Source organism: Symphalangus syndactylus, chromosome 11, assembly GCF_028878055.3.
Source record: "Symphalangus syndactylus isolate Jambi chromosome 11, NHGRI_mSymSyn1-v2.1_pri, whole genome shotgun sequence".
Classification (NCBI taxonomy): domain Eukaryota; kingdom Metazoa; phylum Chordata; class Mammalia; order Primates; family Hylobatidae; genus Symphalangus; species Symphalangus syndactylus.
Window position 1 is genome coordinate 12,024,287 of NC_072433.2, and position 24,160 is coordinate 12,048,446.

Sequence of the window (24,160 nt, forward strand, 5' to 3'; positions counted from 1 at the left end):
CCTTTATTCTCCTTTTATGTAAAAGAAACAACTAACTTGAAATCAAACCTTTAAAAATGCAAGGTCTGTACCTATCGCTGGTGTCGCCATCCATTTAACTCCACATACAGTATAGATTTATGGTTCCATCTAATACAGAAAACAATGGGCTATCTTTATAATGGTGGTGCCCAATCATATGAAGAAAATAAAATTTTGTTTAGCAATTTGGCTGAGGTAAGGAAGCGTGTAGTTCACTTGCAAACAATTTTCACACACCTACAAAACAAAACCATTAAAATTAAGTTGTTACTTAACTGGTTAAGTCTCAGCTCTGTGGAAAACCCAGCTTTCCATAATAGCTTAGTTCTAGTGATTCTAGACTATTAAAGGTAATGAACATCTTTAGTCATATTTTAATCTCCAGTATCTAGTATTATGTCTAAAATATACAAATGTTTGCTAGAAGTGTCTATGTCACAATGAATGTTAGAAATTAAGGTTCATAAAAAACTCTGATTTTCTTCATTTGGGGAAATGAATTTGGAATGTAGCATAATAAAAATTCAGTTAATTCACCATTTACAAGAGCAAAGACAAAGATATGGAACCAACCTAAATGCCTATCAATGGTAAATTGGGTAAAGAAAATGTGGTACATATACACCATGGAATATTATGCAGCCATAAAAAAGAATGAGATCATGTCTTTTGCAGGAACATGGATGGAGCTGGAGGCCATTATCCTTAGCAAACTAAATGCAGGAACAGAAAACCAGCTACCATATGTTCCCACCTATAAGTGGGAGCTAAATAATGAGAACATACGGGCATGTAGAGGGGAACAATACACACTGGGACCTGTCAGAGAATGAAGGGTGGGAAGAAAGAGAGAATCAAGAAAAATAACTAATGTGTACTAGGCTTAATACCTGGGTGATGAAATAATCTGTACACCAAACCTCCATGACACAAGTTTACATAACAAACCTGCATATGTACCTCTGAACTTAAAATAAAAGTTAAAAAATATATAAAACGTAAATAAGACATTTCAGCTAATTTATTGTCATCGTATGTTTAATGTCATCTTTCCTTGTGTTAATACTCGTAGATAGAGCTGGTTGGAGACATCACAGAATCATCACGATGGTAGTATAGAATGAATGCCTTTCTGAGTGTTTTATTGTCCTAGAATATCAATAATGGTATAGGACATTCCCATCATCCTACACCAGGGAAGGTGTCAGGATCTGCCATGATAGATCGAAGGGGCTGTACAGATGTACATGTACTAAACTCAGAGGGCCCTGGAAACCCTGCTTTGTTTATTTTCCTTTAGGCTTTATTGCTCTCACTCAGAGAAGAAAATAACACAACTTCTCACTCCCTCTTTATATATAATGTTGTTTGTTCTGCTAAAGAGATTGGGGTTCAAACTAGTAAGGAAAGACAATAAATCAGGGCAGAGGTTTGTTAAAGGGTACGTGGAAGAGGCACAGCTCTGCCGCCATCACACCTCATGCATCCCTGCCTCATTATGAAGTGGGAATGATCCAGTAACATCACTCTTGTTTCCTTTGATCTGCCTCTCTGTAGCTTTTCAAATGTATGCCTGAACCATTTCAGTTTATTAGTCATTTAGAACCTAAAAATTGCTTAACTAAATATGCTGTTATGCTTTAAAAATGTTTTATTATCTATAGAAAAGGTATTTTTACTTTAAAAGATAGTGGTTTTAGGAAAATATACATTAAACTTAAAAAAGTAATCTGTGATAAAGCATTTGAGATTTGTACTTTCTGACGTAAAATGAAATTGAAGAATAGCTATTGCAGCTTGCACTGATGTGCAGAATTGCCCCTTAATTGCTTTGCCACTCTTCTCATATTTATTTTTTAGTTCTCGGCATTTTATGTTCTAGATTTTTTTTTTTTTTTGCTTAAATTGATTGTATAAGTAATATTTTGTTTCACTTCTTTTGGCATCTTGTATATTTCAGGTGTTAAAAATTGGATAAAAATTTCTTGAAATCTGGGCACAGCAATAATTAGTGACCCATACCAATATTGTTTTCTTCATGAGTTGTTTTTAATTAAAATATATAGAAATATATCAAGACAGGTAAATGTAAAGGCTTTGCAGTTTTTATAACCTGTGCTAAAAGTTCTCCTTGGAAATAAAAACTATTACTGGGACAAAAAGGAAAACTTGGTCATTTAAAATCTATCTTCCAAGGAAGGGTAAAAATCCTGGTTTTAAATAGCCCATCTGGCCTTCGAAAGCTTTTCCCCAGGGAGCTGCACTAACTTCTGCCACATAGATCGTGCTTGATGATGGACATAGCCCATGGCAAAGAGGCCAGAGATGGAAAGCAAATGGACTTCTGTGAAAATACACGAGGGACAAACAGCATCCTGCTTGCCCAGTAAGCGCTAGAAAATGCTCTAAAACATGGCAAGTACAGACAGGCCCCAGCAGGTTCCAGCATTCTTATGTTGGCTGGGATTCTGGTTTTTAATGTGAGTCCTTGTTCTCTGTGAAGCAGACCTTTGACCTACTTGTTACTCCTTTTTTTTTTTTTCCTAAAAAAAAGCTTTTTGAAGTTATAGCTGGGCAGTATTATCCAGGTTAAATCATACACAAAACTTTGATTTAATATTTTAAGTAATGTTTAAATCGACATAGGCTGTGTTCTTAACTACGAAGAGGTAGTGAAGATGTATTAAGAGAACTTTTGAGGGATGGGTTTGTTTTAAAACTAAAATTGCTCAGCACTTACAGAACTGCATGTCCCATATAGGATCTTCAAGCAAGACTGTTTCTTGTTTGTTATGGTTGAGAAGGCCACCACTCTTTCTCTGTAGGAAGCCAACATTGATAAGAAGAAAACAAAGCAAAATCTTTGTGACACACTGTCCCTGGGACACTTTATGTAATTTACGTTTAAATTTACTAGCCTAAAACGGAGTTACAACGAAGAAGTCCTTTAAAAATGGGATCATTTGATTCCAAATGTATTTATTAAATTTATTAGGTATGATTATTTCTGCCCTTAGTGTGTCTATGATTTCTGTGTAGCCAAAAATTAATACCACTTAATACCAATTTGCTTTCAACATTACCGATTCAGAAAATCTAAAAGGTAGATTTGGCATGACAGATCAGAAAACAATAACCTGGCACCAGAGATAATGGTCACCTTATCCATCCTCTACTTTTTGAATGAAGATGAGGACCCTGCCTCAGCCATCTCACATGACGATGTCGAAAATAACCTCAGAAAATGGATGTGGAAAGATTGAACTATAAATGTACTCTAAAGCCATAGGATGTTATTGCATTCTGCATTTGAAGTTTTTCTTACACAAGCAAGATTTGTTTTCATTAATATACCTGTGATATGCCAATCTCTGAGCTATGAGAGTGAATAGCCTCTTAGGAGGGCAGAATCTGGACCCCATGGGTCAGTGTTCTGTTAGGATCCTGACAGCTGGACTAATAAGGTTAACGTTCCTATCAGCATGCCCCCATGGTATGTGGATGTGAAGTCCTTGTACCATCTCTGGGGTCCAGTGGTATTCATCGCTCAAATAGATGAGATTTTATGAGGTAAAAATCCATGGATACTTAATCAACTTAAAATTTTATTTGATTTAAAGTCTGCTGGACTATTTACCTTTCAGAAGGTGCTTACAGGTCCAGAATTTAACTTTCTTTATATAATTTAAATCTAAAATGATTATAATCTGATTTCTAAGATAATCCTTTATACATCATGTAGTTTGAAAGAAACCAGTCAGCCGAGTGTGGTGGGACACACTAGTAATCCCAGCTACTCGGGAGGCTGAGGCGCGAGAATCTCTTGAACCTGGGAGGCGGAGGTTGCCGTGAGCCAACATCATGCCACTGCACTCCAGCCTGGGTGACAAATTGAGACACTGTCTCTAAAAAATAAAAAAAACCCAGCAAAATGTTCAGATGAAATCTGTTAAATATCAAAGTCCTCCAGATAAAGTCTGAGAAATAAGCTCAATTATTATTTATCTTTTCTTTCCCTACTCACTTTTTTAAATAGATGAAAAAATAAAGTTGAGAGACCTTCTTTTCTCTCTTAAAATCTTTTGTGGGCCTTAAAGTCATTCTTCCAAACTGTCCCCCTCCCCACGAACAAAAATCTATGGAAAGGTCCTCACCTGTCCCCACACCTAATACTTTATGACAATCGTGTTCTCACTAAATCCTTTAGTCACTTACCACATGGATTGAAATTCTCAAGCAACAGTACAATTCTGGCTCCCACTCGAGCCTAGATGAAGCCCTTCAAAGGCATGAGTCAGACACGGTTTATCCATCTCTATGTGAGGCAGACAGGATAAATATAGAAAATGAGCTTAAGGAACTTACGTTCAGAATGAAACAAGACTAAGGGGGACTTGCTTAGTACTGGTCTAACGAAGAGGTCAATTACATGGTATCAATTATTAGGGAGCTTGGGTTTCCAGAAGATAAACTCAGTACAAAGAGTAACAGTCAAGGAAAGCTTATTGGACAGATGAGACTTGGGTGAGACCTTGAAGGATGGAAAATGTGGAGTGAAGGAGGGAAGCATTAAGTAAGAGGAGCAAGACTGAGCAAGGTGAGTTTCCGCATGGGGAGCTGTAGGCAACAGCCTGGTTATAATATTCTTCTCCTGAGCACCCCCATCCCAAACCCCAAGTGGCATCTCCAGGCCCAGATAAACATTTGTATCCTTGCATTTGTGACGGTTCTCTAGCTTTTCCCCCACCCCCAGCAATTCAGAATGGTAACATTTCATTGGTCCCAGTATACTAATGATGATTTGTTGGACATTTAGATTCTTGCATTTTGCCATTAAAGAATGCCATTTCTTTTCCTGAGCTGTTTTTCTTAAATGATCAAGAAACTTCCATCACCCACGATCAGTCACACTCCTCACCCAACTTCCTAAAAACTTTCTATTCTCTGATCTTCTTTGGATAGTTTATTCTCACCCTGTGCTAGGAGTGAGTACACTTCTTCCCTTTTTGGGGAAGCATGTGCTTTCCTTCCCAGTCTAACCAGGTGTCTTCATGTCATTTTGCTGAGCACCTCCTTAGCAGGGCTGTGGCACCCAAGTGAGTAATGCAGTGAGAGCTGTGACACCTGGGTGGGTGATGCAAGCTGATGTTCTTTGTGTCATCTTCATGAGTGTGTGGGATTTTCTAACTTTCTTCAAGGGATAGGTTCATGGTGCCCACTTCTTTTGCATCACAACAACCTCTAGAGTTGTACCTATAAAGAATGCCAGTAGATGCTGTTGATGAAACTAACTTGAAAAGCTGTGTGTGTGTGTGTGTGTGTTTGTGATTAGAGATATATTATCTTCCCACTTAGAATATAAAAATAATCAACTTTAAAAGACAGCAGTGGAAGGACAAATAATGCTGTATCTTAAGAGATGTTGTGAAGGGAAAAATTTTCCAGTTTCCTGTTGTGGAAATGAGTGTCTCCCCTCCATGTCAAAAAAAGTAATAATAATAACCATGACTATGATTGTTAACAATTATTTATTTATTTATTTATTTATTTTATTTATTTGAGAGAGAGTTTCACTCTTGTCACCCAGGCTGGAGCACAATGGCATGATCTCGGCTCACTGAAACTTCAGCCTCCCAAGTTCAAGCGATTCTCCTGCCTCAGCCTCCCAAGTAGCTGAGATTACACATCCGGCTAATTTTTGTATTTTTAGTAGAGACAGGGTTTCACCATATTGGCCAATAGTTATTTAACTAGGTAAGCTTTTCCTTTTAACCAGTGAATAAGAAGGTATCCCTACTCCCACCCCAAACTCTATCGAGAATTATTGAAGCTTCACATGAAGCAATCTCTGCCAAACTTATTGATTGAGAAATAATGGGTTATAATGGGAATTCTTTCTACTTTGAGGAATTTTCATTATATAATGTGATGTAAAACCTTTCTTTATAGGATGTAGCTGCTCTATTTTATTTATCTGTAGGTGTCTTTTGATGTAAAGTCATTTGTTTCTAGAAAAGAAAATACTTCTATATTATTTTGATTAAAGAATCCCAAACATTACAAATAATTCTGTGACCAAAAGTTGTAAGTGAAGACCCTTGTAAATCCAACAGAGACTCTCAGTGGATTGATCTTAAGGGAAGGAGGTCTGTTTTATCCTGGTCATGTCTTATCCTGTCTCTCTCTAGCATCCAGGTTCAAGCCTGGTGTGTGACAGCCTTCTACACAAATGTGCCTCTCTTGCTAAGCCTGCAAGTGAGTCTCGCAGCCCATACACTGAAGCTTTCTGGGGAGCATGAGCATTGTTGTTTTGCCTTTGCTTTGTGGCATTCCAAACTTCAGTGACATGCATCTGGTAGTGTTGGCACTGAAGTCTTCATTGAATTAGCTATCACAGTGGAGCCCCTTCCTCCAGATGGTCTTTAGCTCAGCTCAAGAACCAGAAATACCCCACACAGATAGGCTCTGAGAAGCTTCAGCTCTGAATGCTTGAAGAGAATGATTACTTTCTTAGTATAAGAAGAAAGGTTATACTAGTTACATATTTTTGAAGCAATTGCTATAACACCTACTGAATTGGTACTAAAAATCAGACACTTACAGGTATTTGGTAAACATGTGGATTTTCAGATTACACCCTGGTCCTTCTGCCTCAGTGAGATTGATTTCTGTGTCTGAAAGGGAAGCCCAGGTATTTGCCTAGGAAGAACAAGCACTTCCTAATGACTCTGAGGCAGTTTGTCAGGCATATTTTGGAAATGGTCATAAAAAAGGGAAATAACTCACAGACAAAAACCTTGCCATTCTGAGATGCAATTTACTATAGAGATTAAGAGCTTCAGTTCTGGAGCCAGGTGCCTGGGACTGAATCCCAGCTCTGCCACAGTTGCTTATTACCTCCGGCAGTTTCTTCATCTGTAACACGGGATGTAACAGCATCCACCTCCTGGGGTGGCTGTGAGGAATCAGTGAGTTCTAATAGGCAAAATGCTTTATTTGGGCCTGATTCAGTGTAAGCACTCAAAAATGTTTAAGTATTATTATTTGTTCTTGTCACTTCTGTTTTGCTTCTAACACTTTTTAATATAATTATAAAATAATCCCTGAGATTATTTACAAAATATAAATATAAATAATTTTAATATAATTGTTTTATAAAATAATGCCTGATATACTTTAGTGTATATCAGAACTTCCCATTATACAATATAAAATCGAGCAAGAGGAGGCAAGACAGCATTGTATAGACCTTAAAACCAGACAGGTCTGTGTTTGTATTTCACCTTCATTCCTTGGAAGCTGTGTTACTGTAACCTGACCCTCTGTTTCCTTATCTGCAAAATGGGAATGATCATACACCCTGTAATATCAAGTTGTTGTGGAGTATAGGTGAAGCATGTACGGGCGAGCCTACTTCCTAACATACAGAGAGTACTCGATGGATATTTTCTGTTTTATTGTTATTATATTTTGCACTCTGGGGATATTTGTATGTTCCAGTCTTGGAGGTAGCATTTAGTCTGGAAAGTCACTTGGGTGCCATTTGGAGTACTGAACTGTGATTTACTTGGTCAGACCCTAAGTCCTATGTGAAGGTAGGTGGAGCAGCCCTGCGAACTTGATTCTAGTGGTGAAAAATTACTATTGCTTGAGCCTGCTTCTCTAGTATGTACACCTCTAGTATTGTTATTATATTTTGCACTCTGGGGATATTTGTATGGGTTAGGTGTAAATATCCAACTTTTTATAGGAATGTCAACGTTTTTTTAGTTGTTTTGTAGGGGAAGGACTAGTTTACATATAATTAGTATTTGTTAGTTTACAGGTCAATTCGTACTTGGTTTAAAATACTGATTAGTAAGTCATGGATGTGTGTGTGTGTGTGTGTGTGTGTATATCAAATACGTACGTCACAGAGATTGATAAACACACACATATATCATGGAGATAGATGGACAGATGATAGATGGATTGATTCAGCAACCCAGGTTTAGAGGGAAAGAGGAGAGAATGGGGATTCAGGGAGGCTTTTCTGAGAAAGGGGATTTCAAATTCTGCTGAATTGTGAAGTGTAATCGAAGTTAACCTGGATTTGACAGGAGGAACTAGGAGCTGTAAGCAGTAACATTAGAAAGCCTGCTGCATGTTGGTTTACTAGGGTTAGGCTAGAATGTATGCCCAGCTGCACTGGAGTCACAGTTGCTGAGAAAAGACCGAAGAAGTTCCAAAGATAAACTGGGTTTAGACCAGCTAAGGCCTAATACATAAACCCTAGTAAGCAGTTTGAATATTATCCTGAGGGCAACAGGGAGCCATTAAAGGTTCCTTTTTTTAAGCAGGGGAGTGACAAGATCAGTCATGCACATTAGAGAAAGAGTCTACTGACTTTGCAGAGAATGGGCTGGACAGTACCCAAAACTGGGTAAAGAAACCAGTAGAGGAGGCTGTTGCAGAAGTCCCCTGCTGTGGCCTGGTCCGAGTTAGCAGCTCTGTTTGCCTAAGTCCTATGTGAAGGCAGGTGGAGCGGCCCTGCGAACTTGATTCTGGTGGCGAAAAATTAATATTGCCTGAGCCTGATTCTCGAGTATGTACACCTCTCCCTAAAGTAAGATCCTTTTGGAAGTTGCATTAAGTCTCCAAAGCCACTGGGGTGCCATTAAACTCCTGTTTCGGCATACTAAATTGAATGGAATCTCAGCCTGCAGTCAGCCAGCAAATGAGTATAACTTATGTTGAATTCCAGCTAATGTACAGTCTTGGAAGTAGCATTTAGTCTGGAAAGTCACTTGGGTGCCATTTGGAGTACTGAACTGTGATTTACTTGGTCAGACCCTCGTGGCCTGTGTGTGCCAATATAGCTTCCATGGTCTTTCCTACTTCATTTCAGGGGATAACTTATGGAATGAAAACATCCATTTTAAAAATATATTTTCTGTATCTTATTCATTTTCTCGGTGGATAGGGATTATTGAGGTTAGTATTTATTGCTTAAAACTCTGTCATTTAAATGAAAATAGCAAGTCATAACCTAAAAATGTATAGTTTAAATGAAAGTAACAGATCATAACCCAAGATAATTTTTCCTCTTAAATGCATGTGTATAATAGCTGAAGTTTCTTTTAAAAAAGCATTGATATCCACATGTTTATCCAAAAGTAATTTAAAATTTCTTTTACAAGGCATTTTAAATGTTCATCATGTATAAGTTTGCTTTATATATCATATCAATAATAAATTGTTCACTGATATGCACATAAAGAGTGAGTCATATGCCCATAAGGGACAATGTTTTAAAAAAAACAAAAACTGAGAGTCTGATAAGCCCTGTGAGGTCTGAGACCATGTTTTAGTCATCCTTTTAGCCCCATGTAACTGTCACCATGAGCCTGGCATTGAATATATGTTTCCCTTGCATGTGATTACCACATGCAAATGAACATTAATGTGTGAAGCCTGTCTATTGATGGCTAATTGTGCTGGCTACTAGCACTGTGAGAGCTCTCTGCCTATCTGAGATAGGTGTTCTGGGAACTTTAAACAATTGATATTCCTGAAATATACAAACGAAGAAACCTCAAATAGAGTCTGTGTGATAACTAAATTTGACACTATTTTAGGAAATAGATTCCCTTCTTAATAAAAATAATTATTGGCTCAAGCTTTTAAAGTTCATAGACGCTTGATAAGTAAATAGGAATAGAATTTTAGATATGTAAAGAGATTAAGTCATATTCATCTAATTTGGGAAAGTAAAAAGAGGGAAAAGATACATAAATAGAGAATTTTAGAAGTGCTTGCTGCCATAAACCGTAATGTGCCTAATGTTTATGTGATATTGTAGAGTGTCCATTATGCTTTCCAAAACATTACCTCATCTGATGTCAGGAACACTGCAAAGTAGAGTTTTTGCAGATAAGGAAATTGTGTTTTAGAGTGGCTAGGGGACTTGTCCAAAGTCCAAATAGCTCATAAATGATGAACTGGAAACTCTGTTTTCTGACTCTTAAGCCAATACGTAAATGTTCAGTAGCAAGTAAATAATTGGTATATATTACCACATTTTATACCTGGAGCCATCTGAATAGTGAGTTCACATTGAAGAGATTCCTCCTTGAACTGCCAACACGTTTATGGCCTATACCGCTCATTTGCCATAAAACTGTAACTTTTTAAAAATGGCTTTTATTTCTAATTATAGAAGCAACATAGGTTCCGAGTAGAAAACTTAAAAATGTAAATTGGCTTCATGAATGCTATGTGACCATGTATCAAATCCTTCAGAGACAGCATTTCTTAGAATTTTGTGCTTTTTGAAAATTTGTTATGCTTTAAAAAATATTTTCAGTGAGATCATCAAAAATACATTTTGTTATTTTCGTTTTTGCTTTCACAAATGGATATGAAAATTTTTCTCATGCCATTAGACATCATTGTAATACCGTTTAAACAGCTTCATAGTATTCCGTTTTCTGAATAGTACCTGTTATGGACTTGGGGCTGCTTCCCTAGGTTTTCTTTTTAGAAGCAACACTGAAGAATATCTTTGCTATCTCTTTGTATAAATCTATAATTTTTTTTCTTAGAGTAAATGCCTGAAATAAAATTGCTGGGTTAAATAGCATACAAAATTTCTCAATCATAAGCCAAACAGCCAAACAGAAAGATTGTGCCTGTGTAAATTCCCATTTGCAGTGTATGAATGCCATTTTTTATATATTTCCCAATCCTGATCTTACCTTCTTAAAAAAATTTTTGCCAATATGATTATCAGTGGCAGCATATTATTGTTTTGCGTAGCTTAATAACAAAATAGTAAATCATGTGAAAGAGGGAACTCAGCTTTGCTCTGGTGTTGTATCTTACATAGTGCCTGCTGTTCATTGTTTAACAATGTGGACATTCAACAGATAGAACATTATCTTGACAGCACATGTAATAGATAAAACATTAATCATATTCCTCTTTCATCTTTGTTGTATCAAATTTATCAAGTGCTGCCATTCATTCTTCTGTGAAATGAAATGGCTTTTTCAGTACGCCATTTTAATGACCATATAATATGAGTCTGAAAGCATTTTAAGTTCTTGGAAGTAGTATCATAGTTTTTGAGCTAGCAAGAACCTTAAAGATCATCTAATCTGACCCCATCATTTTACATTATGTGAATTTAATATAAAGACATGAAAAATCTTGGTGTGTTTTGCAAATTGAAAAGTTCATTGTCTAATATTTTTACACAAAGGTATAATTTTGTCCTTAGTCTATATAAGTTACTAACATCCTTGGAAATTTAAACCTCTGTGTTCTTTAATTTTGTAGTAAAAATAAAATCATCAACTACGTTAAGAAAACTACATTTTAGACATGACAACGGATTCTAGTGTTGCAGATAAACCAAATGCCAATTCTGCCTTTTCTAAATGCTGTTTTCCTGCACCCACATTATTCCACGTGCCTGGCATAACCGTGTTTCTTTTCATTCTGGTTTAGGCAGCAGCTTTACGACATCGTCAGGATTATATGCAGGAAATAATTCACTCACAAATTCCTCTGGATTTAATAGTTCACAGCAGGTAATTTAAAAAGCCAGTTTAACTTCTGAAAAATATCTTTAAATGCAACATGATTTTCTTATATAAAGAAAGATCTGTTTATATTATAAGTGAGAGCTTTCCTAAGGCTTTTAGTAGTTTTCTTTTAAAATTCACTTTAGCAGTCTTTTGTGGTGAGTTGTTTGGTTTTCAGATTGGTTTAATTTTACCTAGTATTGCATCATAGAAGAGCAAAAATATGAAGAATGTATCTAATCTCACATAAAATTTGTTTGCAAGTCTGAGCTCTTTAGTTAATGTGTACTTGTATGCCCCCCCATGTGAATTCAGAAAAGGCTCAGAAACCCATACATACTTACAGTCACACTTTGATATGTAAGAGATAAGCAGCAGTATTTTGACAGACAATTCTTGTGTGATTTGATTTGGTAGGACTATCCGTCTTATCCCGGTTTTGGCCAGGGTCAGTACGCACAGTATTATAACAGTTCACCGTATCCAGCACATTATATGACCAGCAGCAACAGCAGCCCAACGACACCATCCACCAATGCCACTTACCAGCTTCAAGAACCACCATCTGGCATCACCAGCCAAGCAGTTACAGATCCCACAGCAGGTAATTATGCAAATATTATTAGTCCTGCAGGTGATATTTTCAATGGTTTCAATGCATTTTTCTACAGTCATATATTCATGCAGTGGTTGCACAGCTTTGGCAGCTTTTGGCAAGGACTAAGTATAAGCCAAGCAGCATGACTGTGGCATTCATTTTTATTTTTTTATTTGCTTGAAATTTTAAAATAAAGTATATAAACATCAAAAGCACATGAGAGATTTTATTTGTAAATATACTCAATTTTTAAGATATATGTAGTTTTTGAGATGCATAATTACAAATACTTAGCTATAACTATAATTCATTGGCACCACATGTAGAGCATGAAATGGCAACACCTAGAATTTAGCATTTATCATTATTCAATATTTAGTGTTTTTCATCAAAGTAATATCTTGCTGATAGTTTAAAAAACAATCAAAGGTGAGCCTCTGCTTTCCCACATGTGGCCTGCTGTGAATTTCATGACAATGTGTCATGAGTTTCGGCATTTGTTATGCTTCTGCACAACCCTTGCTGGTCTCTTTCAAATGCCAGCCTCTCCATGTGGAAATCTTCCTACATGATGTCTTTGGTATCTCTTCCCCTCATTGATTCTTTCTTTCTAGAACTCTTAATGGTGTCTGCCTAATTTCCTGAATTGGTCTTTACTTAACATTTCCTATACTTTCACATACTTCTCACCTCCTTGCCTTAACCTTTTAAAGAGGTAATCATACCTTTCATGGATTACAAAATAAGTTATTACCCTCAAAGAGTCAAAATTGTCTTCCTCTTGCCTGTTTCCAGGGCTAAAGCCCACTCTATTGCTACAAGTCAGGTTAAAATGGTCTTAACATTGAAAAAATTACCTCTCTGATGTTATAATCACAGTGTGCATTCTAGGTTATCCTAAATCATGAAAAAAAGTTCTGTGTAATAAATGCTAATTTAATTTTTGACTATAGAATTATATTTTAAATATTAATGGGTGATTTCTCCCCCAAAAGTCTTCAAAATTTTTCATGTTCCACATTTTTTTCATTTTAAAAATAAGTATGCAGACATTGCTTTATTCTAAAGTTTCATCATTCTTGTCTTTCAATTAACTTCTAATGCTCATTATTTCTGCTGCACATTTTAACTTTAAATATTTTTGTCTTTGATAATTGTATTCCATGTATCTTTATTTTCCAAAAACTAAGTCGATATTGTATTCCTCATTCAGTTTACAGGTGTACATACAGTTTTCATAGGACTGAGTGTACATATTTCTCTCTTCCTTTAATTAGATTTCACATCTATATAATGACACTGAAGATAAATTTTATTATAGAATGCATTGAATTTATTGTAGGAGTTTTTATAGAACTTTCTCTACTTACATAAACTTCATATAGGCGTCATGAGGAAAGGTAATGGCTTGTCCCAACTTTAGGGAGAGCTTGCCTTTTCATTTGAACCACCTGTGTCATGCAAGCTTCCTGAGAACTAAAAGGAGTTTTGAAATGAGGATCGTTATGTGAATGAGATGTAGCAAACCTCTTTTAGGATCTAGAGAGTCATAGAAAGGGAAGAGGAGACAGTGAATAATATTATTTAATTTATGATATTTTGGTTGTGAATACTACATTATAAATAAACTGTTGAAGACTTAATTGTGTTTCTTAAATTAAGGTTGATAAGAGCTTTTTTGAAAAGGCCATTTGGTCAGATATAAGTGTTTGTCTCTGAAACCAGACATTGTTCGAAGTGAGTATTTTTCCTAAAAGGGATGCTATGTGAAAGAGTGGGGATGGTGGACTACAAAGCCAGGCCACATGGAAAACAATGAAAAATTCTAATTTCAAAATCTGTCCATGGTTTTAAGAGTGAATGATGTATTGTAGCTTGTATTGTAAAAGTAAAAGTGCTTAGTGTTTTAATTTCATTATCTTATGGGAAAAGAATAGGAATGAGTTGAACCGAGGAAAAAATAATACTTTTCAGATTTCTTATACATACTTCTTCCAACTAAAGCGAGTATGTCTGGATCAGCCTTTCTTGTGTTACATAATTAGAAGTGGAAAGTACCACTGAGTTTCCACATCGAAAAAAGAAATGGTTTTCTTTAAAAATTCAAGGAAGATCTAGTCTGGGTATTTTGTTTTCATTCTTTAATTTGTGATAAGACCGCAGATTCAGGCTAAGTTTTTTGGCATTAACTTGTCTTTCTTGGTAGTCATATATAAAATAATAGACTTACTATTCTTGATGAAAAGGACGTTTTGATGGTGAAGTACATAAAACAGAAGAATTTATTAAACTAAAGAATTAGAAATGACTTATTAAAAACAATTTCTGTTTTGAGGTAGAATTCTTTACATTGTTAAAATAATGAATGTCTCTTTTTGTTGGAATAATTTCAGGTCTTTTTTTTTTTTCTTTTACTTTTAGTCTATTGGGCTTAAAGTTAGTATTTTGTAATACTGGAGAGTTAGACTCTTGTCATTTTCTTATCTTATATATGACCTGGTTTCTGCCTTTCAATTTCATGGTATTATGCAGTAGGGAGAAATCTAGGTATATGTGATATTTCTCTCATGCTTCATGATTTCTGCTCCTGCATTGTTCTTAGAATTGTTATGTCACAATGGACATATAAAGATAATTTCGTAAGGATTTTTCAGGGCAAACATGTAAGGACTCATTTGTGGATTTTTTTGTGTCTTTTTAAAGTTACTTTTTAAGTCTGTGATGGTATACAGTATTAACTTGTAAACATGTAATTCCTCATGAATTTTGAGTTCAAAAATTATTTTAAAGTGTTTATAATGAAATATTCAAAGCTTTGTTACCCTTTGGATGGATATTTTAATGCATTAAAAATAATATAACTTGAATCTGAAAGCTTCCAAAATTTCACTCTATTTTAAAAACTAAAAACAGTGCCTTTGCATTCATTCTTTTAAAAATGAATTTGTTAGCTCTTTCTTCACTATCTTAATTAAAAAATTCACATCATCTGCAGATATGTTAGAATCTACCTTGAGAAATATAGATATTTTCTAGTCAATAAGATTTTATTTATTGTATTCAAAAAACTCATGCCTACTCTTCAACTAGCCATGCCAATCACCCCTCACCCCCAATTGAAGGACATCTTGGTTGCTTTGAGTTTCTGGTAGTTATGAATGAAGTTTCTATAAACATTTGTGTGCAGTTTTTTAAATAGATATAAGTTTTCAGCTCCTGTGAGTAAATACCTAGGAGTGTGATTGCTGGATCATATGGCAGTACTACGTTTAGCTTTGGAAGAAACTTCCAAATCATCTTCCAAAGTGGCTATACCATTTTGTATTCTCATCAGCAATGAATAAGAGTTCCTGTTGCTCCATATTCTTGCCAGAACTTGGTGTTGTCAGTGTTTTAGATTTTGGACATTCTAATTGAGAAGTAGTGCTATCTTGTTGTTTTGTTTCCTAATGACATATGATGTGAAGCCCCTTTTCATATGCTTATTTGCCACCTGTATGTCTTTTTTTGGTAAGATGTCTGTAGAGATATTTTGCCCACTTCTTAAACAGGTTGTTTGTTTTCTTATTGTTGGGTTTTAGGGGTTCTTTATTTTGATACACGTCTTTTGTCAGATAGGTGTTTTGCAATATTTTCTCCCAGTCTATGGATTTTCTTTTCTCTTAGCGTGTCTTTTGCAGAGAAGTTTTTAATTTTAATACTCCAGTTTATCAATTTTTCCCTCATGGATCATGCCTTTGCTCTTGTATCTAAAAACTTATTGCCAAAACCAAGGCCATCTAGATTTTCTCCTGTGTTACTGTCTAGAAGTTTCATAATTTTGCATTTTACATTTAGGTCTCTGACACATTTTGAATTAATTTTTGTGAAAGATGTAAGGTCAGGGTCTAGATTCATTTTTTGCATATGGATGTGCAGTGGTTCCAGATTAATTTTTGAAAAACTATCTTTTCTCCATTATGTTGCCTTTGCTGCTTTGTCAAAGATCACTTGACTGTATTTAAGTGGGGCTATTTCAGGGCTCTCTCTTCTGTTCCATTGATCGATTTATCTATTTTTTCACCAATATCACTCTGTCTTGATTACTATAGCTTTATAGTAAGTCCTAAAGTCAGACAGTGTCTGTCTTCCAACTTTTTTCTTCTCCTTCATCATTGTGTTGGCTATTCGGAGTCTTTTGTTTCTCCATATAATCTTTAGAATCAATTTGTCAGTATCCACAAAGTAAATTTCTGGGATTTTGGCTGGAATCACGTTGAATTTATAGATCAAATTGGGACAAACTGATGTCTTGACAATATTGAATCTATTCATATGCATGGAATATCTCTCCATTTATTTATATCTTCTTTGATTTCTTTTATAGTTTTTCACACATAAAGCTTATATATAGTTTTTAGAGTTACACCTCTTTCTCTCTCTCTTCCTCTTCTCTCTCTCTCTCTTTCCCTCTCTAATGTTGATGGAAATAATGGTGTGTTTTTAATTTCAAATTCCAACTGCTCATTGCTGGTATATAGGAAGGCATTTGACTTTTATCTATGATGTTATATCCTGCAACCTTCCTCATTGGTTTCAGGAGTTGTTTGGTTTTGGGGGTGGGTATTTGTTGATTTTTTTTTTTTTTATTTTCTACATAGACAATCATGTTTTTTGTGAATAAAGACAGTTATATTTCTTCCTTCCCAATTTGTATACCTTTTATTTTCTTATTGCATTAGCAAGGACTTCTAGTACAATGTTGAACAGGAGTGGTAGAGGGGACATCTTTGCTTTGTTCCTTATCTTAGAAAGGAAACATCTAGTTTCTCGCCATGAAGTATAATGTTAGTTGTAAGTTGTTTTTTGATGTTCTTTGTCAACTTTAGGAAGCTCTCTCCTCTTTCCTACATTACTGAGATTTTTTTATTATGAATGGGTATTGGACCTTGTCAAATACTTTTTATGCATCTGATGATTTGATCATATGGTTTTTCTTCATTAGCTCATTGATGTGATGGATTACGTTAATTTTCAAATGTTGAACCAGCCTTATATATCTTGGATTAATCCTACTTAGTCATGACATATAATTCTTTTTATACATTGTTGGATTCAGTTTGCTAATATTTTGTTGAGGATCTTTGCATTTATGTTCATGAGAAATATTATTCTAGTTTTCATATCTTGTAATGCCTTTATCTCATTTCAGTATTAGAGTAATGCTGGCCTCACTGATGGGATTACAAAATGTTCCCTCTGCTTCTGTTTTCTGGAACAGATTGTAGAGAATTGAGAATTGTAATCATTTTTTTTCTTAAGTATTTGATGAAATTTACCGGGGATCCCACCTTGGTCTAGTGCTTTCTGTTTTGAAAGATTAATTGTTGGCTCAATTTCTTTAATGGGTACACACCTATTCGTATTATCTATTTTTCCTTCGGTGAGTTTGGATAGACTGTCTTTCAAGGAATTGGTCCATTTCATCTAACTTTGTCTAATTTGTGGATATAGAATTGTTCGGATATAGAATTGTTCATAACATTTCTTTATTATCCTTTTAATATTCATGAGATTGCTAATGATGGCTGTCTTTCATTTCTGCTATTAGTAATTTGTGTATTCTCTTTTTATCTTGGTTAGCCTGCCTAGAGGTTTATCAATTTTATTGGTATGCTCAAAGAACCAGTTTCATTGATTTTCTCTGTTGTTTTCCTGTTTTTAATTTTATTAACTTGTCCGATTTTCACTATTTCATTATTTTTTTTCTGATTGCTTTTGAGTTAGCTTGCTTTTCTTTTTATAGTTTCCTAAGAGTGGAGCTTAGATGATTGATTTTTAGATCTTTCTTTTCTAATATATGTGTTCAGTGCTGTTAATTTTCTCCTGAGCACTGTTTCTGTGGCATTTTTTTTTTTTTTTTTTTTTTTGAGACGGAGTCTTTCTCTGTCCCCCAGGCTGGAGTGCAGTGGCGAGATCTCGGCTCACTGCAAGCTGCGCCTCCCGGGTTCACGCCATTCTCCTGCCTCAGCCTCCCAAGTAGCTGGGACTACAGGCGCCCGCCACCACGCCCGGCTAATTTTTTTGTATTTTTAGTAGAGACGGGGTTTCACCGTGTTAGCCAGGAGGGTCTCGATCTCCTGACCTCGTGATCCGCCCATCTCGGCCGCCCAAAGTGCTGGGATTACAGGCTTGAGCCACCGCGCCCGGCCCTTTGTGGCATTTCACAGAATTCGATGGGTTCTGCTTTTTCATTTTCATTTACTTCACAATATTTTAATACTTATTTTTGTTTTTATTACCATTGGACTCCTCCCTTTTAATGACGTATATATTTATAAACATTTTATTGGAGAGAAAATCTTAGAAATTTCATAGTTTACAGTAAATATCATTAGTTACAATTACCCAGATATTCACATCTTACAGATTAAATGGCTTTCTCTTATTAGAAGATATGTGTAATTTCTGAGTAGAAGAGTATTCCATGGTAAATTCAAATTTCACTCTCTATAAAATAAAATTTTGATCAGAATCAACTAGTTTTCCTTGTTCAATCAAAGACTGTAAGACAGTGTCACAATGAAATCCATGATTACTTTAAATAATAAATTACAGATTTCACTCATTTTTATTTTTAAAAAACCATCTTTTACAAAGCCAATGATTTTTTTTCTATGATCAAAATAGAGGTAGGGAAAAATAAATTTGAAGGTGGTTTCCTTTTGTGCTAATATCTAAACTAGCATTTTATCATCCCCTAGCCACTGAGGTATAGAGTAAGTTATCATCTTGTACTGATCATAAAAGCTTAAGTCATATTACTGCTAATCTAACTAAATATATTCTTTCAAAAGAGTGATAGAAATAATTTTTTGAGTATTGTTACGAAGAAAATTGTAATTGACTTTTCTCAAAAGATCACTTAAACCATTTTTTATCATATGATATTTTTCATCATATGATTCGTGTGTATAATCAAAATTTAAACCATCATCTATAATCCAATTACTGTGCTGTATTTAAATAATTTGGCCTGACAACATATTTTTTATCCCAAATCTCTTAGAATATCTCATAATAATTATGATAGCTATCATCACAATACATAATAAAATACAGTCGAACACAATTGTTGTGCTTAGAGCTCTACATTCATTACCACATGTAATCTTACAATATACCATGAGGTAGGTACCATTTTTTCCATTTTACAGATGAGGAAAATGAGGCACATCACTCTTAAATGCTCAATAAGTGTTAGGTATCATTAAGTTAATCAAGAATGTCGAGGCTACATTCTTACAAAAGCACTATTTACCTATAATATTGTATTTTTTAAATAATACAAATATAAAGCAGTGAGGGACAAAGATAAAAGTGAATGGTGAACGAAACATTTTAGATTAATGTGAAATAAAAGATAATTAGTTTTTAGGAATAAGATTTAATATGAATACCGTAGAAAAGTTTGTTTTTCAAAGGATTTGTTCATTTGAATTTCTTACATCAACTTGATGTTGAAATCTACCTTCACGTGCACTGATCGCATGCAGACAATTTACTGGGTAAGGTGTTGGACGGGAATCTTGCCGATATTGAATTTCAAGTGACAGAGGAAAAATCAGTATAAGAGGGAATTCAATATGCATGGGAAACCATTTGTTCCCTCTGCTTCTTTGATCCCTGCCAGGGCACGAGAAAGTAGAGCAAAGCGCCTGAAAAAGAGGGGAATGTTCTTGTTCAAAGTTGCAGAACTCTGAGCCCTCAGAGGAGCTCAGCGTGACAGGTTAAAAAACTAAACTCCCGGCTATCTTCCCTGTCATGCAGGATATTTGGGTCTCATCTGTACTCGCTAACATGCTTATGTCTGTTCATTGTGGAAATGATCCTGAGGTTTGCACTAGCAAGCGTCTTGATGCCTCCATTTTGCTAAGTGAACGGTTTGGAAAATCTGCAGGCCATACTTGCTCATTTTCACAGATGCCTTGTGGACTTTGGAAAAGTTTGCAATTTGTTCGGCTCAAAAATAAACTATTTCAGCAAAACAATTTTAACTAATGTTTTGGAAACATTTGTCGGCAAAACAAATATTTGTATCTAAAATAGCTAGGCTATTAAGATGTGAGAAAACAAAACAGATGTTTGTTTTGGGTTGTTGGGTTTGTTTGTCTTGATGGCATTTGTTTTCTTTCTTTTTTTCTTTCTTTCTTTTTTCCCAGAGGATATATAGTGGTATAATGAGATTATAAAATTCATGGAAATAAAGTTCACTCTTTGTTTTATACTGTGAGAAACGTTATAAAGATGAGTTTTGTTACCTGTGAATTTTGGACTGTATTTCCAAGAAAAGAAAAATTCAGGCTTCTAAACACTTACCCCTTTTGTGCCTCGTTACTAGTTTCCCTAATTTTTTCAATTACTTAGCCATATGTCAGGATGCCTTATAGAGTCAATTTTAGTACACTGGATTTTAATATGTAGTTCTTTCTTATATTTATACATAACATGATTTTTATATTAATCAAAATAATGCATATATTATTGAGCTAATTAAATTAGTTTATTAACCCTCCCAAACATTTATTATCTTCTTTTGTAATTAATTGATTCATTATTTGAAAAACTGTTACATATTAAGTGTCCTATGAGACCAACACAAACCAGTGTAATAAGTTCTCGTATTCAAGTTGGAGGACGTCGGCATTTACTGATTCAGGTTTTTAATTGGAGGTGGTTGTAAAGAGGACAGAGTTATAAGTGCTTGCCATCCCTTCACCTAATTTAATTGTGATTGCATCGTTTAGTAAGTGGCTTTTGGATTAAGTTTTAAATAAAGGTAGAATTGATGGATTAATGGGGCTACCAATGTTATTTCTATGTTGATAGTAAGTATTGTTTGATAAATGTTTTTACCGAATAATAACACATGAACATGGGACAAAATTATAAAGGCACAGATGTGTTTACAGAGAACAATAAACCTCTCTCCATGTTCTATACTCGGCACCTTGGTTTCATATTCTTTGCTTATATAAACATATACTTAACAACTGTCCCCCCGCCTCTCTTTTTTTCCACATTCAAGTATGTTTAGCTTTTTGGTCCTTCACAAATAATAGAGTACTATACATGCTGTTCTGCACCTTACTTTTTCACTAGACAATATACAGAGAAAATTTCAGTAAGTATTTTTGTTGTGGGTTATATATACAGATTTAACAGTGGCTAATATTTTTTGAACATTTACTAGTGCCAGGTATTGTTCTAAGCACTGTTCACTGACTAACTTAGATAATTCCCACCCAGCTCCATGAGATAGAGTTGTATTGTCATTGTCCTCATTTTACAGATGGGAAAACTAAGGAAAGGTCAGTGACAACACTGAAATTAAACCTCTGGAAGCTTGACTTCAAACTTGAGTTTTTAATCAGTAAAGCATGCTGCTGCTTGAAACCACTGTGTCTGAAGTTTCAAAGGAGCAGAAAAACGAAAACGTAAACAGAGTCCTAAAGGTGGTAGCTGTGTAGTAAACATCTTCTTTAATCAGCACTCAGCAAAAGCATATATTATGAGGCATTCAGTTAACTATGTGTTAAATATTTGAGCTCAACTTGCTGATAAAATAATGTAGGTCTGAAATTATAGGGAAGAGGTATGTAGTATATTTTGGGTTATTATGTCATAAGTATTCACTGAATTATAAAAGCAGTTTGTGGATATCTTGGATAATCCAACAGCTGATTGTTCCCATTCTCCCTCATTTTCCACTTCCTGAATCGGTTCACTCTGTGCTTCCCTGTATCCTACTTAAACAGTCACCTGTCATGGACCTGCTTAGGGAACAACTTACCACATCTCTTTACCATTTCCCTCCCCTTCCTTCCAGGGACCTCTTTGCATCTTGTTCTCCTTTTCTTCCTTATCTTTTAAAAAAAAAACTTAAATAACTCAAATGGCAGCTCATGGTTGATGAACACTAGGTGTAGGAATGGTGACGATTCTATCAAGGAAAAGGGAGGCTCTTCATTTTAAAGTGACGGTAGGAATCTGAATCCAATACCATCACCTTCTAACACTTTTAAAAATACTTATCTGACTCCTTCAGAAACTTCAGGGACCTCTTCATTAATTTAAATTTCATTTCTTCATTACTATTATTTAAGATAAGTTTTAACTCTTTCACTTTTTTGTGACTGCTGATATTTAAGGGTATAATTCTCTGCTATTTTGCATTATATTTGTGCAGTATTTCACCTGGATTATTGATTGGCTAGGTAAGCATGAATTGGTTTGGAAATCATATCTGACATCGTTTCTGTGAGAAAATAGCTTCTGAATTTCAAACAATTGATTTAAACGTATTTAGAACATAGCCTATTTGAAAATAGACTACTCTCCTGTATCTACAAATCCACTTGCGTAACCTTAGCATGAAGCAGCTGGGCAATAGGGAAGCTTTTAATTTTCAGTTAGCATGGACTGTATAGATCCTTTTGCAGAAGACCTTCACCTTACTGAATATAAATAAGGAATCCAGAAAGATTAAATTTTTCCTAAGCAGCACAGCCTGCCATTGGTGACATCTCTGAATGGGACACTAGAGTGTCAGCCTTGGGAGACAAAAGGGTGTAGTGTGGCCTTTCCCATACTTCCCTGGGTAGCACAACTGTCTCCCAAAGATGGAGATGGATATCGTTTTATCCTGTAATGAGTTCCCAGGTAGGAGCAGTTCAGGATTCAAGTTACCAGATTTAAAGTTATTGGAGTTTCTCTAAGTCTTTTCTGATTTTTGATATGACAGTACTCACTGAGAATTGAGTGTAATGTCCAATGTTTCCCAGTCATACCTGGCTGGGGTTGGGTACCACTTTCCACCTGTGCTTCCCCCAACACCCCGTCTGAGAATGTCTATGAATGTCTCTTGACCACCACCCTCTCTTTGAATACAATTAGGAAAAACTGGAGTGGTGGCTAGGGATTTGGAGTTGGGCTAACCTGGGTTTGAATTCTGGCTCTGCCGCTCACTTGGAAAGGCCACTTAGCTCCTTGGTGTATTATTTCTCTATGGAATGAGCATAATACCACTCTTGTTTATGGGATGACTATGAGAATGAAATGATGTAAGTGGCTAGCAAAGTGACTGATACATATTAGGCACTCAAATGTCCATTTCTTCCATTTGGGCATTCAATAGATATTTATCAATGCTTGCTGTGTGCCAGGCACTGTGCTTGGTGCTGGGAATATGGGGGTGACAAGAAAGGCAAGGCCCCTAGCCTCAGGAAGCTGATGTATTCTTCCCTCTTGAAGTTCATTACTGTTGTCCATTGTGGATTGTGGTTGTTTCAGACACTAAAGCCTCAAAAGTGTGGCTCACCAGTTTCTTTCATGTAGAATGACTGTGGGGAGTTTAAACCAGTGGTTGAAATGTGTAAGGAGAATAATTAGAGGTTTCTACCAGGTTATCCAGAGATTACTGGAAAGTGGATAATGGTCATATTTTAGGAGTGATGAAGCTGTCTTAATTGAGTTACTAGACCTTGACTAATGAATTAATTTACCTAGAGACCTCGATTAGTGCCTGCGTGAACAGAGAATAATGGCTATGGAATACAGGTAGAGAAGTCAAAGCAATTCTCTAAGATTAATTCAGTTAATGTTTATTGGTCTCAGACTACTGGTTATCCCTATAAGGCTAGTCAACAAATTTACTTGCCTTTAGTTTATTTTGCAAAAGTTTTTTGTGGGAGATTTCTATGACTGAAAACAAAATTATTACAATTCCTTTACATTAAATCTTTTATTCTGCTAAGGTAATAGTCACTGAGAATCTAAACTAATATAATGTAATTTATTCAAGGTTTTGCTGAGGTCTTTTTTTTTCTTTTTTGCCAAAATCTAAAAAAAAAAAAACAATTTAGGCCAAGCGGGGTGTCTCACGCCTGTAATCCCAGCACTTTGGGAGGCCGAAGAGGGTGGATCACGAGGTCAG

General features: G+C 35.4%; 1 protein-coding gene across 10 annotated transcripts in view; it reads left to right on the forward strand.

Moving 5' to 3' along the window:
• The window catches only part of EYA1 (EYA transcriptional coactivator and phosphatase 1), a 349,363-nt gene that overhangs the window by 234,715 nt on the left and 90,488 nt on the right, over nucleotides 1-24,160 (forward strand). For 9 of the 10 annotated variants that reach the window (XR_010114399.1, XM_063612625.1, XM_055297987.2 and 6 more), the window contains 2 exons: nucleotides 11,512-11,594; nucleotides 12,006-12,192. Coding sequence is in view for 9 of the 10 variants with exons in the window: in XM_063612625.1 (XP_063468695.1) it covers nucleotides 11,512-11,594; nucleotides 12,006-12,192 (270 nt within the window). In the remaining variant the exon portion in view is untranslated. Of the gene's footprint in view, nucleotides 1-11,511; nucleotides 11,595-12,005; nucleotides 12,223-24,160 lie in introns of all 10 variants that reach the window. The other variant, XM_063612623.1, reaches the window with a different exon arrangement.